Source organism: Pongo abelii, chromosome 19 (genome assembly GCF_028885655.2).
Source record: "Pongo abelii isolate AG06213 chromosome 19, NHGRI_mPonAbe1-v2.0_pri, whole genome shotgun sequence".
NCBI lineage: Eukaryota > Metazoa > Chordata > Mammalia > Primates > Hominidae > Pongo > Pongo abelii.
This window is the reverse complement of record NC_072004.2, coordinates 73,224,402-73,242,735: the sequence shown is the minus strand read 5'-3', so window position 1 is coordinate 73,242,735 and position 18,334 is coordinate 73,224,402. Positions and strand designations below refer to the sequence as shown.

The 18,334-nt window shown below is 43.7% G+C and overlaps 1 protein-coding gene across 2 annotated transcripts; it reads left to right on the top strand.

Moving 5' to 3' along the window:
• Positions 1-4,146: 4,146 nt before the first annotated feature.
• Positions 4,147-17,912, top strand: AARSD1 (alanyl-tRNA synthetase domain containing 1). Of its 2 annotated transcripts, none has more exons than XM_024234765.3 (12): positions 4,147-4,317; positions 4,518-4,649; positions 7,395-7,554; positions 11,552-11,609; positions 11,912-12,068; positions 12,152-12,268; positions 12,492-12,622; positions 13,245-13,311; positions 13,502-13,593; positions 14,685-14,739; positions 16,545-16,639; positions 17,710-17,912. In XM_024234765.3, the coding sequence occupies exons 1-12, from the start codon at positions 4,162-4,164 to the stop codon at positions 17,843-17,845; spliced, it is 1,356 nt and encodes a 451-aa protein (XP_024090533.3). In that variant the 5' UTR covers positions 4,147-4,161; the 3' UTR covers positions 17,846-17,912. The 2 variants fall into 2 exon arrangements, with proteins under 2 accessions (XP_024090533.3, XP_024090532.3); XM_024234764.3 differs by having other exon boundaries at positions 4,229-4,358.
• The last annotated feature ends 422 nt before the right edge of the window (positions 17,913-18,334 follow it).

The following is an 18,334-nucleotide window of genomic DNA, read 5'->3' as shown; positions in this document are numbered from 1 at the left end:
ATTATATATATTGGATAATATATATAATATATATTTTAGATAATATATTATATATAATATATATTTTAGATAATATATTATATAATATATTTTAGATAATATATTATATATAATATATATTTTAGATAATATATAATATATATTTTAGATAATATATATATTATCTAATGTATATTATATATATTATCTACTATATAATATATATAAGATAATATATAATATATATTTTAGATAAATATATATAATATATATCTAATATATTATATATTATCTAAAATATATATAGCTAAAATATATTTATATAATCTAAAATATATATTTAGATAATATATTATAAATATATATTAATTATATATAATATATAATTATTATATATTTATAATATATTATATAATATATAAAATATAAAATATATAAAATATATTATATAATATATATTAATTATATATAATATATATTATTATATATTTATAATATATTATATAATATATATAATATATATTATTATATATTTATAATATATTATATAATATATATAATATATAAAATATATTATATATTATATAAAATATATATAAAATATAAAATATATTATATATAAAATATAAAATATATAATATATAAAATATATTATATATACTATATAAAATATAGTATATAATATATAAAATATATATACTATATAAAATATAGTATATATAATATATAAAATATATATACTATATAAAATATATATACTATGTAAAATATATATACTATATAAAATATATTATATACTATATAAAATATATAGTATATAAAATATATTATATACTATATAAAATATATAGTATATAAAATATATATAATATATAAATATATAGTATATAAAATATATAATATATAAATATATAGTATATAAAATATATATAATATATAAATATATAGTATATAATATATATAATATATAAATATATAGTATATAAAATATATATAATATATAAATATATAGTATATAAAATATATATAATATATAAATATATAGTATATAAAATATATATAATATATAAATATATTATATATAGTATATAAAATATATATAATATATAAATATATATAGTATATAAAATATATATAATATATAAATATATTATATATAGTATATAAAATATATAATATATAAATATATTATATATAGTATATAAAATATATAATATATAAATATATTATATATAGTATATAAAATATATATAATATATAAATATATTATATATAGTATATAAAATATATAAATATATAGTATATAAAATATAATATATAAATATATAGTATATAAAATATATATAATATATAAATATATTATATATAGTATATAAAATATATATAATATAGAAAATATATATAGTATATAAAATATATATAATATAGAAAATATATATAGTATATAAAATATATATAATATAGAAAATATATATGTAATATAAAGTATATATAATATATAAAATATATATGTAATATAAAGTATATATAATATATAAAATATATTATATAGTATATAAAATATATATAATATATAAAATATATAGTATATAAATTATATATAATATATAAAAATATATTATATATAATATATATCTTTACATATATATAAATATGTAAATATATGCCTCAGTCTCCCAAAGTGCTGGGATTACAGGCCTGAGCCACCATCCCTGGCCCCCTACTGCATTATAAATACTATAATACCTATAATTTATTTTATACTATGTAGTTCTAAGGTATAATTATATAACATACAAAACAATACATAACATGGAACATAAACATATAGTATATATTATATGCAGTATATTATTAAAACTTAATCATAATTAGCAAATGTGATGTGTGTGTCCACAACTGGAATCATACCATCCACATCTTGCATTGTGCCCTTTTTCATTTAATATATATTGGAGATCTTTACAAGTCAGAACATATAGATCTAACTCATTTTTTTTCATGGCTATATGGTATTCCATTGAATGTATTTTTCATAATTTCACAGGTTCTTTATTGAGGGACACATAGGTCGTTAGTCTTTTACCATTTTCTTTTTTTTTTTTTTTTTTTTGAGACGAAGTCTCGCTCTTGTCCCCCAGGCTGGAGTGCAATGGCACGGTCTCAGCAACCTCCGCATCCCGGGTTCAAGCGATTCTCCTGCCTCAGCCCCCCTAGTAGCTGGTATTACAAGCGCCTGCCACCACGCCCAGCTAATTTTTGTATTTTTAGTAGAGATGGGGTTTTACCATGTTGGCCAGGCTGGTCTAGAACTCCTGACCTCAGGTGATCCACCTGCCTCGGCCTCCCAAAGTGCCAGGATTACAGGCATGAGCCACCGTGACTGGCCGTCTGTTACCATTTGCAAACAATATTGCAATCAACATTTAAAAATGTGGATCTTAACATATTTTTGCCAGAATATCTGTAGGGTACATTTCTAGAAGTAGAATTGCTAGGTCAAAGAGTAGATAAAATACATTTAAACATTTTGATAGCTGTTACCAAGTTGCTCTTTGATGAAATTGTACCAATTCTCACTCCTATGAACAGTGAGAGTGTTCCATTCTCTAAAACGTTTCAGATATTTGACAAGATAAAAATTAGTACCTGGTTTACTTTTTTTTTTTTTTTTTTTGAGACGGAGTCTCGCTTTGTCAGCCAGGCTGGAGTGCAGTATCGGGATCTCAGCCCACGGCAACCTCCGCCTCCCAGGTTCAAGCGATTCTCCTGCTTCAGCCTCCTTAGAAGCTGGGATTACAGGTGCCCGCCACCACACCGACCTAATTTTTGTATTTTTAGTAGACACAGGGTTTTGACATGTTGGCCAGGCTGGTATCGAACTTCTGGCCTCAACTGATCCAGGCACCTCGGCCTCCCAAACTGCTGGGATTACAGGTGCCCGCCACCACACCGACCTAATTTTTGTATTTTTAGTAGACACAGGGTTTTGACATGTTGGCCAGGCTGGTATCGAACTTCTGGCCTCAACTGATCCAGGCACCTCGGCCTCTCAAACTGCTGGGATTACAGATGTGAACCACTGTGTCTCTGGCCCAAACTATTTTTTTAAATTTAATTTAATTTAATTTTCTTGAGACGGAGTCTCGCTGGGTTACCCAGGCTGGAGTGCGGTGGTGCGATTTCGGCTCACTGCAACCTCCTCCTCTCGGGTTAAAGTGATTCTCCTGCCTCAGCCTCCCGAGTAGCTGGGATTATATAGGCGTGTGCCACCACGCCTGGCTAATGTTTTTGTATTTTTAGTAGAAACAGAGTTTCATCATGTTGGCCACGCTGGCCAAATTGTTCTGTTTTTTTTTTTTTTTTTTTTTTTTTTTTTTGAGACGGAGTATCGCTCTGTCGCCCAGGCTGGAGTGCACTGGTGCGATCTCGGCTCACTGCAAGCTCCGCCTCCCAGGTTCACGCCATTCTCCTGCCTCAGCCTCCGGAGTAGCTGGGACTACAGGCGTCCGCCACCACGCCCGGCTAATTTTTTGTATTTTTAGTAGAGACGGGATTTCACCGTGTTAGTCAGGATGGTCTCGATATCCTCGCCTCGTGATCCGCCCGCCTCGGCCTCCCAAAGTGCTGGGATTACAGGCGTGAGTCACCGCGCTCGGCCTTTTTTTTTTTTTTTTTAATTGAGACGGAGTCTCTCTCTGTCGCCCAGGCTGGAGTGCAGTGGTGCAATCTCTGCTCACTGCAACCCCGCCTCCCGCGTTCCAGCGATTCTCCTGCCTCAGCCTCCCGGGTAGCTGGGATTACAGGCGCCCGCCACCACGCCCGGCTAATTTTTGTATTTTTAGTAGAGACAGGGTTTCGCTATGTTGGCCGGGCTGGTCTCGAACTCCTGGCCTAAGGTGATCTACCCTCCTCGACCTCCCAAAATTCTGGGATTACAGGCGTGAGCCACCTCCCCCAGCCCCTTGCTTTCTATTTCTACTGGGCAGTGCTGCTCAGTAACCATGCCAGTCCCATCCCCGCCTCTCTGCAGCTGGGATTCCGCAGCCAGAATACTTCATCCCTGGGGCCCCAAGGGGGCCTTGTCCAGGTCGCGTTTTTTTGTTTTTGTTTATTTGTTTGTTTTTTTCCTCCTGCCCTTGTCCTTTGCAAAGCCTTAGAACAGTCGTTAACCTAGCAAATATGCAATTCGCGTTTTCAGTAAATTTATCCAAACCGCATTCCATTCCTTACCCTCCTGCTTCTGCGCAGACACGCGCCCTTAATGACGTTTGTCCCACGTCGCTCTCCGTTCGCTCCCAGGCTTCTCTGCGCGTGCGCCTCCCTACACGCCTGCAGGTATGGCGTTCAGGTGTCAGCGTGACAGCTATGCCCGAGAGGTACGACGTCACGGGCGAGGCACTTGAGACTGCCGGGCCGGCAAGGCGGTTTGGGGAAGAGGGCGCCACGTGTAGGGAGTGCCAACATGGGATTCTGTCCTGGTGTGGAGAGGGCTAGGGCTGGGGTCAGGGCTTATTCTCTCATTCCTCTCTGTTCAGTTCACCACCACCGTGGTCTCCTGCCGTCCCGCGGAGCTGCAGACTGAAGGGAGCAACGGCAAGAAAGAAGTGCTGAGTGGTTTCCAAGTGGTGCTGGAAGACACACTGCTTTTCCCTGAGGGCGGGGGACAGGTACCAAAACGATCTCTTCCCAGGAAGCCCCCAATTTCTTTGTGCTCAGGCAGAAAATGCTCTCCTGCCCCTTTTTTCTCAGCCATAATGAATTCAGATGAGCTTTAGTTTAATTCATTTTGTTATTCATTTAATAAGTATTTATCAGCAAATGCTTATCTAGACATAACATATGCTAGATATTATTCCAGGCTGTAAGGATAACCGGTGAACAACACAGTGCCTTTATATACGTGGAATGTTTATTGAAGACAACTGTGTGTGCTAGGTATAATAAGTAATAAACAAAAACCAAGTAAAGGGAAAGAGAGTGATGGGAGGCTTGTCTAGATGAAGGGTAAGTTATTTCAGTAGAGACCTAAACGAAGTGAGGGGGTGAGTCTTTGCAATTATCTAGTGGTGCTGGGGGGCAGAGGGAGTATTCAGGCAGATAGAATAGCGGGTGCAAAGGCCCCAAGGAAGGAATTAGCTTCGGGTGTTAGGGACTGAAAAAGATGTTGCTGAAGGAGTTCAGGTGAGATAGACGGGTTACAGTAGTACAGCAGAGAGCATACTTACCAGTGCTGTGATGAGGACTAGGTACAACATGAGCGCAAGTGAGGTACATTGTGAAGATGAAAGAGGAGGATAATAACACCAAAGGTGGGCATTATGAGAAAGGCTCTTCTTTTCTTTTTTTGAGACGGAATCTCTCGCTGTCATCAGGCTGAAGTGCAGTGGCATGATCTCAGCTCACTGCAACCTCCGCCTCCTGGGTTCAAGTGATTCTCCTGCCTCAGCCTCCCAAGTAGCCTGACCAACATGATGAAACCTTGTCTCTACTAAAAATATAAAAATTAACCAGGCATACTGGCAGGTGCCTGTAGTCCCAGCTACTCGGGAGGCCGAGGCATGAGAATCACTTGAACCAGGAGGCTGAAGTTGCAGTGAGCCAAGATTGTGCCACTGCACTTCAGCGTGGGGGACAGAACAAGACTCAGTCTCAAAAGAAAAAAAAAGGTGTATTAAGGTGTGTGGGCTTCAGTCAGGAATCTGCAGTGAACCATGCAGGTTATTTTCTTTCTTTTTTATTTTTAAGAGACAGGATCTTGCTGTGTCACCCAGGCTGGAGTGCAGTGGCCTGATCTAGCTCACTGCAGCCTCGAAATCCCAGGCTCAAGCAATCCTCCTGTTTTAGCCTCTCCAGTAGTGGGGACTACAGGCGCACAACCAACATGCTTGGCTGCTTTTTTGTAGAGATGAGGTCTCGCTTTATTGCCCAGGCTGATCTTGAACTCCTAGCCTCAAACAGTCCTCCCACCTTGGCCTCCCAAAGTGCTGGGCCTACAGGTGTGAGCCACTGCCCTGGCCTCCTCTCAGGTTCTTAAGCAAATAAGTGACATGAGAGAACATGTTCAGTAGAGTTGGTACTGAGAAAGTGCCAATTTCATATCAGTCATTATTATGGTGATTTTCCCAATGTGAAGATTTCCCTGATCTGCTGAAGGAAAACCTGTGACCTCAAGTATCCATAGAAGGTCTCATTTTAGACAGCATTTCTTTCAGGAAGTCTTTTTTTGATTCCCCAAGACTGTTAGGTCTCTTTCCTTTGAGGTTCTCTAGCATCAAACACTTTTTCATATTATGGCATGTTATAGGTCATATTGCAATTGTCTGTTTTCCAGCCTCTGTTCTCTAGACTGTTAAGTTCCATGAGGTACCATATCTTGTTTACATTGTATTCTTGGGCTGGCACAGTCTTTTGTAAGCAGTTGGCACTTGAAACTTCTTAAAATGAATGAACTTTTTTTTTTTTTAAGATGGTGTCTTGCTCTGTTGCCAGGCTGGAGCGCAGTGGTATGATCTCGGCTTACTGCAATCTCCGTCTGCCAGGTTCAAGCAATTCCCCTGCCTCAGTCTCCTGAGTAGCTGGGACTACAGGTGTGCACCACCATGCCCAGTTAGTTTTTTGTATTTTAGTAGAGACGGGGTTTCACCATGTTGGCCAGGATGGTCTCGATCTCCTGACCTTGTGATCCGCCAGCCTCGGCCTTCCAAAGTACTGGGATTATAGGTGTGAGTCACTACACCTGGCCCTTTTTTTTTTTTAAGTGAGACAGTGTCTCACTCTGTCACCCCGGCTGGAGTGCAGTGGCGCAATCATAGCACACTGCAGTCTCAACCTTTTGGGCTCAAGTGATTCTCCCACCTCAGCCTCCCAAGTAGCAGGGAGTATCATGGCCAGCTAATTTTTCATTTTTCATAGAGGTGGGGTCACACTATGTTGTCCAGTCTGATCTCAAGCGATCCTCCTGCCTTGGCCTCCCAAAGTGGTGGGATTACAGGAATAAGCTACCATGCCCAGCCTAAATAAACATTTTTGAATCTAATTCTAGTAGCACTGCAAGAGGATGGAGTGGAGGGAGGGAGGGAAAATCAGATCATTTTAGAGACTACTGAAGAATCTAGACTAAGGCAATGAGAGTTGAGGATTAAGATTCTTCGGGTTTTACTAAAATTTTTGTTGCTATAGTTACCATCTCTTTAATTCTGTTATTCTGAAGATCACAACACATAGGTGTTTAGAATGAAAAGGACTGAGAATCCTCTCATGGAACAAAGTGGACTCATTTCACTTGGCATTGCTTTCTCCCTCTCTCCCTTAGGGAGCCCAAATTCTGGGTCTCTCACCCTAGAGGGTCTTTGTACCTAGAAGTTAGGATGAGCCCTGCCTTGCCATTGATTAAGTTTACTTATTTCCACCAGCCTGATGACCATGGTACGATCAATGACATCTCTGTGCTGAGAGTGACTCGCCGCGGGGAACAGGCTGATCATTTCACCCAGACACCCCTGGATCCAGGAAGCCAGGTTCTGGTCCGGGTAGATTGGGAGCGGAGGTTTGACCACATGCAGCAGCATTCAGGTAAAGGCTGGGATGGAGGACATAACACCGGAGCAGTTGCCATGTATGGGGATGCTGTGATGACTGAGACGTGGTTTGGGTTCTCTAGGAGTTAACCTTTTGGAAGAGACAGACTATTCAGAATCAGCTGTAATTCGGGAAGGATATCCTAAATGTTATAACAGCAACATGAACAATTGAAGTAAAAAAAAGTATTAGAATAACTGCTGGATTTAGGTATTATCAACTTCCCACTCGATATCTCCATCTGGATGTCTCACAGCCTTTTCAAACTCAAAATGTCCAGAATGAAACAAAAAGTCTTTCCCTCCCTCCTGGTCTTTCATTAGCATCCTGTGTGTTCATCGCAGGGCATCAGCATACACCTAGTCACTCAAGTTCTGGAAGTCATTCCCGATACCTCTTTACGCATAGACAGCCAGCCAATCACTGAGTCCTGTTGGTTTCTTTTCTTTTCTTTTTTTTTTTTTTTGACACAGAGTTTCGCTCTCTTGCCCAGGCTGGAGTGCAGTGGTGCGATCTCGGCTCACTGCAACCTCTGCCTCCCGGGTTCAAGCGATTCTCCTGCCTCAGCCTCCCGAGTAGCTGGGATTATAGGCACCCATCACCATGCCCGGCTAATTTTGTATTTTTAATAGAGACAGTGTTTCACCATGTTGGTCAGGCTGGTCTTGAACTCCTGACCTCAGATGATCCGCCCGTCTTGGCCTCCCAAAGTGCTGGGATTACAGGCATGAGCCACCCCGCCAGGCCTGTTGGTTTGTTTTCTAAATGTCTGTCCACTTCTTTCCACGGTCATTGTCATCCTAGTCCTAGCTCCTAACTGTCTTCCCCCTGGACCTCTCTAACAGTTTCCTAATTGATTGCCCCACATTCAGTCCGGCTCCTCTGTAGCCCATTCTCCACATAGCACCAGAACAGTCTTTTTTTTTTTTTGAGTTGGAGTCTCGCTCTGTCACCCAGGCTGGAGTGCAGTGGCACAATCTCAGCTCACTGCAACCTCACCTCCAGGGTTCAAGTGATTCTCTTGCCTTGGCCTCCTGAGTAGCTGGGATTACAGGCGTGTGCCACCATGCCCGGCTAATTTTTGTATTTTTAGTAGAGACGGGGTTTCACCATGTTGGCCAGGCTGGTCTCGAACTCCAGACCTCATGATCACCCGCCTCGGCTTCTCAATGTGCTGGGATTACAGGCGGGAGCCACTGCGCCCAGCTGAACAATCTTAAAAATGAAAATATAGTGGCCAGGTGCGGTGGCTCACGCCTGTAATCCCAGCACTTTGGGAGGCCGAGGTGGGCAGATCATGAAGTTAAGAGATCGAGACCATCCTGGCCAACATGATGAAACCCTGTCTCTACTAAAAATACAAAAATTAGCCAGGCATGGTGATGCGCGCCTGTAGTCCTAGCTGCTTAGGAGGCTGAGGCAGGAGAATTGCTTTAACCTGGGAGGTGGAGGTTGCGGTGAGCCGAGATCGCGCCACTGCACTCCAGCCTGGCAACAGAGCGAGACTCCATCTCAAAAAAAAAGAAAGAAAAATGGCTGGGCACTGTGGCTCACTGCTGTAGTCCTAGCACTTTGGGAGGCTGACATGGGAAGATGGCTTGAGGCTAGGAATTCCATACCAGCCTGAGCAAGATAGTGAAACCCTGTCTCAGAAAATAAATGTAGGCTGCTCGCGGTGGCTCACGCCTGTAATCGCAGCATTTTGGGAGGCCAAGTCGGACAGATCATGAGGTCAGGCATTTGAGGCCAGGAGTTCGAGACCAGCCTGGCCAACATTGTGAAACCCTGTCTCTACTAAAAACACAAAAATTAGCTGGGCGTGATGGTGCATGCCTGTAGTCCCAGCCACTCAGGAGGCTGAGGCAGAATTGCTTGAACCCAGGAGCCGGAGGTGGCAGTGAGCTGAGATGGCACCACTGCACGCCAGCCTGGGCGACAGAGCAAGACTCCGTCTCAAAAAAGTAAATATAACTTTTTTTTTTTTTTTTTTGGAGACAAAGTCTTGCTCTGTCGCCCAGGCTGGAGTGCAGTCGTATAGTCTTGGCTCACTGCAACCTCTGCCTCCTGGGTTCAAGTGATTCTCCTGCCTCAGCCTCCTGAGTAGCTGGGATTACAGGCATGCACCACCACATCCGGCTAATTTTTGTATTTTTAGTAGAGATGGGGGTTCACCATGTTGGCCAGGCTGGTCTTGAACTCCTGACCTTGTGATCTGCTCGCCTCGGCTTCCCAAAGTGCTGGGATTACAGGCTTGAGCCACCGCACCCGGCATAAATAAATATAACTTAAAGTGGAAATGTAAACAAGAAAAATAAAAACAGACTGAGCGTGGTGGCTCATGCCTGTAATCCCAGCACTTTGGGAAGCTGAGGTGGGCAGATCACCTGAGGTCAGGAGTTTGAGACCAACCTGGTCAACATGGTGAAACGCTGACTCTGCTAAAAGTACAAAAATCAGCCAGGCATGGTGGCGTGCACCTGTAATCCCGGCTACTTGTGAGGCTGAGGCAGGGGAATCACTTGAACCCGAGAGGCAGAGGTTGCAGTGAGCCGAGATTGCACCACTGCACTCCAGCCTGGGTGACAGAGCGATACTCCATCTCAAAAAAAAAAATAAATAAATAAATAAATAAAAACAAAAATAAATAAAAATAAATATGTAAAATGAAATAAATTTTATTTTATTTTTTATTTTTATTTTTTTTTGAGACAGAGTCTCACTTTGTTGCCCAGGCTGGAGTGCCGTGGTGCAATCTTGGCTCACTGCAACCTCCACCCCTGGGATTCAAGCCACTCAGCTTCCTGAGTAGCTGGGATTATAGGTGCGTGCCACCACGCCCGGCTAATTTTTGTATTTTTAGTAGAGACGAGGTTTCACTACGTTGTTTCAGGCTGGTCTCAAACTCTTGACCTCGTGATCCACCTGCCTTGGCCTCTCAAAGTGCTGGGATTACAGGAGTGAGCCACCGCACCCAACTGAAATAAATTTTAAAAAATGAAAATATTATGTCACTCCTCTGCTTAAAGCTCTTCAGAGGCTTCCTGTAGGTCTTCATGTAAAGCCAAACTTTTTACCATGGCATACAAGCTGTATCTGGGTGGCTCTTGTCTACTGCTGTAGCCTCATCTGGTGCCCCTTCACCTCTTGCTGGCTGCATCCTGGCCGTGCTTGTCATCTCTGGATTTCTTTGACATACGCTACTTCTTTCTTCCTTAAGGCCTTTGGCTGTCTTATTCCCTCTTCCTTGATAGTTCCTCCTCTTTCTTCTTTTCTTCCTCCTCCTCTTCCTCTTCCTTCTCCTCGTCATCACTCTTGTCAATCAGGGATGCTGCTGTATCTCTTATGTCAAGCCCTGTGCCTTGCATGTGGTAGGTACTCAATAAATACTTGTTGAATGGATGAATGCTGCATATTGGAACTTAAGTTCACTGGGCACAGTGGCTCACACCTGTAATCCCAGCACTTTGGGAGGCCAAGGTGGGTGGATCACTTGAGGTCAAGAGTTCAAGACCAGCCTGGCCAACGTGGTGAAACCCCGTCTCTACTAAAAGTAGAAAAATTAGCTGGGCACGGTGATGCACGTCTATAATCCCAGCTACTCAGGAGGCTGAGGCATGAGAATCGCTTGATCCTGGGAGGCGGAGGCTGCAGTGAGCCCCTGCACTCCAGCCTGGGCAACAGAATGAGACTGTCTCAAAAAAAAAAAAAAAGGAGGTTAAGTTCAAGTCCAACCTCTTATAAGTTACATTGCCATGGCAAGTTATTTGATCTCTCTAGGCTTCAGTTTCCTCATCTGTGAAATGGTATCATAAGGCCTCTTGCAGAATTCTCACTGTGATTTTCAATAAAGTATCTAAAGTGTATTACCCAGTGCTTAGCAGGTCTTCAACAAGGAGAATTTCTGTGCTTTTATCATTGTAGCTCTTATTTTATCATTGTGGGAGTATGTAGGCTTCTCAGTTTTCTCCTGTCTCTTGCTCTCTTTGCTTAGGGCAGCATCTCATCACAGCAGTTGCTGACCATCTATTTAAGCTGAAGACAACATCATGGTGAGTGGGAGGCATAAGACTAACTGTAGACAGTCCCATCCCAGTACTGGGAGGGAGGCGGAGGCGGGAGAATTGCTTGAGCTGGGGAGATTAAGGCTGTGGTGAGCTGTGATTGCCACCAAATGGCAGCATGGGTGACAGCGAGCCTGTCTCAAAAAAAAAAAAAAAAAGTGGTGAGAGGGTATGCTTGTTCCAGTTTTTAGAGGAAAAGCTTTCAGCTTTTTCTTGTTCAGTGAGGAAAATCTTTCAGCTTTTTCTTGTTCATTAAGATATGTTACCTGTGGCCACTCTACTTCTGATAGGGAGTTAGGGAGATTTCGGAGTGCGATTGAGCTGGACACCCCCTCTATGACTGCAGAGCAAGTAGCTGCCATTGAGCAGAGCGTCAATGAAAAAATCAGAGATCGGCTGCCTGTGAATGTCCGAGAACTGAGCCTGGATGATCCTGAGGTGGAGCAGGTAAGGGTAGAACCAGAGGGATGGTTTCTGCAGAATGATTCCTCATCAGATTCAGACAGTCCTTCCCCTCTCCTTGAGTCCAGGTGAGAGGCCGGGGTTTGCCGGATGATCATGCTGGGCCCATTCGGGTTGTTAGCATCAAGGGCGTTGATTCCAACATGTGCTGTGGGACCCATGTGAGCAATCTCAGTGACCTTCAGGTAAGTGAGGAACGGCTGTGGAGTGGCTGAGAAGAGGGATTGGGGGAGAGGGGATCACATGGGGCTGGGAGTGGGAGAGGGGGATAATCGAGGAGTCCTAAGTGAAATCTCCCCTTCACTGTTTCAGAGCTGAGGAAGAGATAGGTTTCTCCTGTTCTAGGATCCGCTGTGGTTTATGCATGCGCACATGGGTGTATGTGTGTTACCCCCTTGCCTCATGTAGGTCATTAAGATTCTGGGCACTGAGAAGGGGAAAAAGAACAAAACCAACCTGATATTTCTGGCTGGGAACCGGGTGCTGAAGTGGATGGAGAGAAGTCATGGAACTGAAAAAGCACTGACTGCTCTGCTTAAGTATGCCTGTTTCAGTACCTTCGATTACCTCCCATTTCTGAGATTTTCGACATAATCTCTTACCTCTGGGAGATAAGATGCAATCATAAATGATAAAGTGCGGCCAGGCGCGGTGGCTCACGTCTGTAATCCCAGCACTTTGGGAGGCCGAGGCAGGCAGATCATGAGGTCAGAAGATCAAGACCTTCCTGGCTAACACCGTGAAACCCTGTCTCTACTAAAAATACAAAAAGAAATTAGCCAGGCATGGTGGCGGGCGCCTGTAGTCCCAGCTACTCGAAAGGCTGAGGCAGGAGAATGGCGTGAACCCGGGAGGCGGAGCTTGCAGTGAACCAAGATCGTGCCACTGCACTCCAGCCTGGGCGATAGAGCAAGACTCTGTCTCAAAAAAAAAAAAAAAAAAAAAAAAAGATCAAGTGCTTTGGATAGTAAATCAGAACCGTGAAAAGTGGTTAATTCCTTTGTATGTTTTCTCCCAGTTGCCTAAGAGACCTCCTCAGAATATCTCCTGGTCCCTGACTGCAGGGAGGCACCATAGCAAGAAGGAAATTATTGATTTATGTCCCCAACATCAGAAACAACTGGGAAGCTGTGCAGGTCTCCACTGACCTTTCTCTTTCAGGTGTGGAGCAGAGGATCACGTGGAAGCAGTGAAAAAGCTCCAGAACTCTACCAAGATCCTGCAGAAGGTGATTTATTCCGTGGAGGGTAGAGAGGGCATGGGCCCTGCCTAGAATAGGCTCTGCAGACTTGGTCTTCTGCCTAAGCAGATGTGTAGTTTGTCAAAGTAGGAGTGAGGGGAGAATGAGGTGGAGGGAAGCTGATACTCTCTATTGTTATCCTTTCCATTTATCTACTGAGTTACCATATCCATTTCAGAATAACCTGAATCTGCTCAGAGACCTGGCTGTGCACATTGCCCGTCGCCTCAGGAACAGTCCAGATTGGGGAGGTGTGGTCGTATTACACAGGTGAGAAATTAGGAGCTGGACACAAGGAAGGGGAGCTGTGTTGGGCTTAGGGCTCAGTGTCTTCTCTATATGCAGTGTACAGTGGGAGGTGGATTGCTCACTGGTATTCTCAAGGTTGAGTAGATTCTAAGAAATATGTTACTGGCCGGGCACGGTGGCTCACGCCTGTAATCCCAGCACTTTGGGAGGCTGAGGCTGGCGGATCACAAGGTCAGGAGTTCGAAACCAGCCTAGCCAGCATGGTGAAACCCCTTCTCTACTAAAAGTACAAAAATCAGCCAGGCATGGTAGTACACACCTGTAGTCCCGGCTACTCGGGAGTCTGAGGCAGGAGAATCACTTGAACCCGGGAGGCAAAGGTTGTGGTAAGCGGAGATCACGCCACAGCACTCCGGCCTGGACCGACAGAGTGAGACCCCATCTCAAAAAAATTAAAAAAAAAAGAAATATGTTACATACCAGGCCTCCTGGGTTTGATATTAACATCTTTACTGTTAACTCTGTATCTTTTTTTTTTTTTTTTTTTGAGATGGAGTCTTACTGTGTCTGGAGTGCAGTGGCATGATCTCGGCTCACTATAACCTGTGCCTCCCGGGTTCAAGTGGTTCTCGTGCTTCAGCCTCCTGAGTAGCTGGGATCACAGGCATGTGCCACCACACCAGGCTAACTTTTGTATTTTTAGTAGAGCTGGGATTTCCCCATGTTGGCCAGGCTGGTTTTGAACTCCTGACCTCAAGCAATCTGCCCAGCTTGGCCTCCCAAAGTGCTGAGATTACAGGTGTGAGCCACCGCGTCCAACCTGTCTCTTTAGGACTGTCCCCTACCTCCTTTACTCTCTAACAGATTTCTGCTTATCCTCGTGAATCCTATTTAAGGGAGATGGAAACAAACCTGGAGGTTGATTACAAACTGCAGAGGCTGAGAAGGGCAGCTTGCTGGCTCTCAGCCAGTACTCTCTCTTGGCTAAGGGATATGGGACTTTATGTGTACAAATAGGCAGCAAGGCCAGCCTCAGAAGGAGGGGCCAGGCTTCCTGCAGTTTCACAGCCACCACTCCAACCTGGGTCTCATGTCTGTGTCCTTTGTTGTAGGAAGGAGGGTGATTCAGAGTTCATGAATATCATTGCCAATGAGATTGGGTCAGAGGTAAGAGGAGCATGAGATTCTCTACCCCAGCCTGGATAGAGACCTAGGGAGACATAAGTGAGGGGCGCTAGTTGAGCCGAAGTCCCTCCACATGAACACATGAGGAGTAGGAAATAGCCATTCATTCAATACTGTTTTCTTAGTACTAGCTATATGCCAAGCTCTGTTTTAGGTGTTGAGCTAGATCTATGTTATTGCTCTTTCTGGGGCTGTGACGTTTATTAGCTTCTGAGCTCCTTTCATCAGAGCTCTAGCTCCTCAAAGCCATTCAGGTTTATGTGTGCTGGGCATCCAATATTAGAAATATATCAGTGGGCTGGTCGCGGTGGCTCACGCATGTAATCCCAGCACTTTGGGAAGCCTAGGTGGGTGGATCACTTAAGGTCAGGAGACCAGCCTAGCCAACATGGTGAAACCCCATCTCTACTAAAAATAGAAAAATCAGGCCAGGCATGGTGGCTCACGCCTGTAATCCCAGCACTTTGGGAGGCCGAGGTGGGTGGATTGCCTCAGCTCAGGAGTTCGAGACCACCCTGGGCAACATGGTGAAACCCTATCTCTACTAAAATACAAAAAATTAGCCAGGCGTGGTGGCACGCGCCTGTAATCCCAGCTGCTCGGGAGGCTGAGGCATGAGAATCTCTTGAGCCCGGTAGGCGGAGGTTGCAGTGAGCTGAGATTGTCCACAGCACTCTAGCTTGGGCTACAGAGTGAGATTCTGTCTCAAAACAAAACAAAAATTTGCTGGGTGTGGTGGCAGGTGCCTGTAGACCCAGCTACTTGGGAGGTTGAGGCAGGAGAATTGCTTGAACCCTGGAGGCTGAGGTTGCAGTGAGTCGAGATTGTGCCACTGCACTCCAGCCTGGGCAACACAGACTGTCTCAAAAAAAAAAAAGTAAATACAGGAGTGGGCAAGCCCCTTTGAAAGCCATCCCCATCCATTTTCCTCTTCCTCTGGCTTTACTTACTCTTCTCACTCCTGATGGTCTCTAGCCTAGAGATTTCCAGGTCTTTTGTTTGTTTGTTTTCAGAGACAGAGTCTTGCTCTATCACCCAGGCTGGAGTACAGTGGTGTGATTATGGCTCACTGCAGTCTTGAACTCCTGGGCTCAAGCAATCCTCCCACGTCAGCCTCCTGAGTAGTTGGGACTGCAAGCATGAGCCACCATGCCCCACTATCTCTTTTGTACTTACTCCAGAACGCTTCTTTGGAATGCCTACTGTGGGTAAAGCATTGTGTATCTCTCTTTTCATAATTCTTCTGTATAGACAGAACTGCTTCTCAAGAAGCTCATGTTCTAGTCTGGGAGACAAATGTGTGTGTCGACATTTATAATTTAGAATGATAGAGTGATGAATGCTAGAGGTGGAGGAGCACATTACCTGAAGGATAGGGAGGTTTCAGGGGAGGGGCCCTTGAAGACTGCTTAGAGGTCATCAGACAGACAAGGGGCAGAGGCGGCCAGGCAGAAGGAAACCTGGTGGTTTAGGCAGTGGCAGGGAAAGGATGTGTGGTGGGGAAAAGTTTGCAAGAGTGAAACCATGAAAGGCATTTTATGCTTAGCCAGGATCAGCAGTCTTCTGCTGCCTTCTTAATGTTTCACCTAAGTTCCCATAGTTGCTCTCAAAAAGTTTCTTGGCCCTGGTGGCCCAGTGTGGAGGGGCTGTATCATCATTCATCAGGAGCATCACTTGGTGGTTTAGGGGGAAATAATCTGTTCTTAAGATTGAAGAGAGTGCAGGGTTTGGGGGGTTGACTCTACATCCTTAAGTATCAGGGCTTATCTCCTTGTCTTATCTCCTAGGAGACCCTCCTGTTCTTAACTGTGGGCGATGAGAAAGGTGCTGGACTCTTCTTACTGGCAGGGCCACCTGCGTCTGTGGAGACCCTGGGGCCTAGGTAATTCTATGTGGACTCTCTTGCACATGTAGTAGAGCCTGTATCCTACAAATACATTCCTTTATTGATTCAAAGGACCATCACATCTGCGATCTCATTTAATTCACATCATGGGCACGTGAGGTGGGCTGAGCAGAGATAATTATTACTACTGTCATTTCCAGTTTGACAGATGAAGGTCTTTTGGCTCCACATCTCACATGTATGTTTTTGTTTTTGTTTTTATGAAATGTATTTGTTTTTGTTTTTTGAGATGGAGTCTCAGTCTGTTGTCCAGGCTGGAGAGCCCAGGCTACTCAGCTCACTGCAGCCGCCACCTCCTGGGTTTAAGCAATTTTTCCTGCCTCAGCCACTCAGGTAGCTGGGATTACAGGTGCACGTCACCATACCTGGCCAATTTTTTGTATTTTTAGTACAGATAGAGTTTCACCATGTTGGCCAGGCTGGTCTCGAACTCCTGACCTCAAGTGATCCGCCCACCTTGGCCTCCCAAAGTGCTGGGATTACAGGTGCTCACCCTGCTCTCTGGAGATTAACATAATTTGTCTAGCCCAATTCATAGACACTGATGTTGTTTCCAGTTATTCACTCTTATGTGATGATGGTACATATATCTTGTGTATATGTGCAAGTGTTTTTCTGAGACAAAGTTTCACTCTTGTTGCCCAGGCTGGAGTGCAATGGCACCATCTCGGCTCACTGCAACCTCTGCCTCCCGGGTTCAAGCAATTCTCCTTGTCTCAGCCTCCTGAGTAGCTGGGATTATGGCGCATACCACCACGCCCGGCTGATTTTTGTATTTTTAGTAGAGATGGGGTTTCATCCTATTAGTCAGACTGGTCTTGAAGTCCTGACCTCAGGTGATCCACCTGCCTTGGCCTCCCAAAGTGCTGGGATTACAGATGTGAGCCACCATGCCCAGCCTATGTGCAAGTGTTTTTAAGAAATTCCTAGAAGTCATCTACTCTTCTTATCCCTCTCCCAGTCCCTGGAAAAAGACTCAGAGCTGCCCTTGTTTTTTTTTGTGACTTTTCCCTCAAAGTCTCCCTAACTATACCTCTGTTCCCCAGGGTGGCTGAGGTCCTGGAAGGCAAAGGAGCAGGGAAAAAAGGCCGTTTTCAGGGCAAGGCCACCAAGATGAGCCGGCGGATGGAGGCGCAGGCGCTTCTCCAGGGCTACATCAGCACGCAGAGTGCTAAGGAGTGAGGGCTTAGGGCACTCACCTCCTGTTTCCACAGGAATCTTTTGGTCAATAAAATAGTTTGACTCAGAATGGTTGCGCTACCACTTGTATTTATATGGCTAATTCATACCGTATACTCCATTGTGCTTGTGTGGTTACTTTCTGTTTGTAAATAGATAATTTTCTAATTTAGTTCATGCACTGTAATGTTTAGAAGGTGGTGGATTAATGTATACCAAACCTTGTGCTTTTGCACTCAGTCGGATAAGAAATGAACATCTGATCAATTGAGTCCACTGCTCCCATATTTTTGTTATAATCTACAAAGGCACATGGCTTTTTCCCACCCCTACTGCCCCACCCAGAGACGGACTCTTGCTTTGTTGCCCAGGCTGGATATAGTGGTGTGATCTCAGCTCACTGCAACCTCTGCCTCCCGGGTTGAAGGGATTTTCCTGCCTCAGCCTCCCGAGTAGACAGGATTACAGGTGTGTGCCACCATGCCTGGCTAA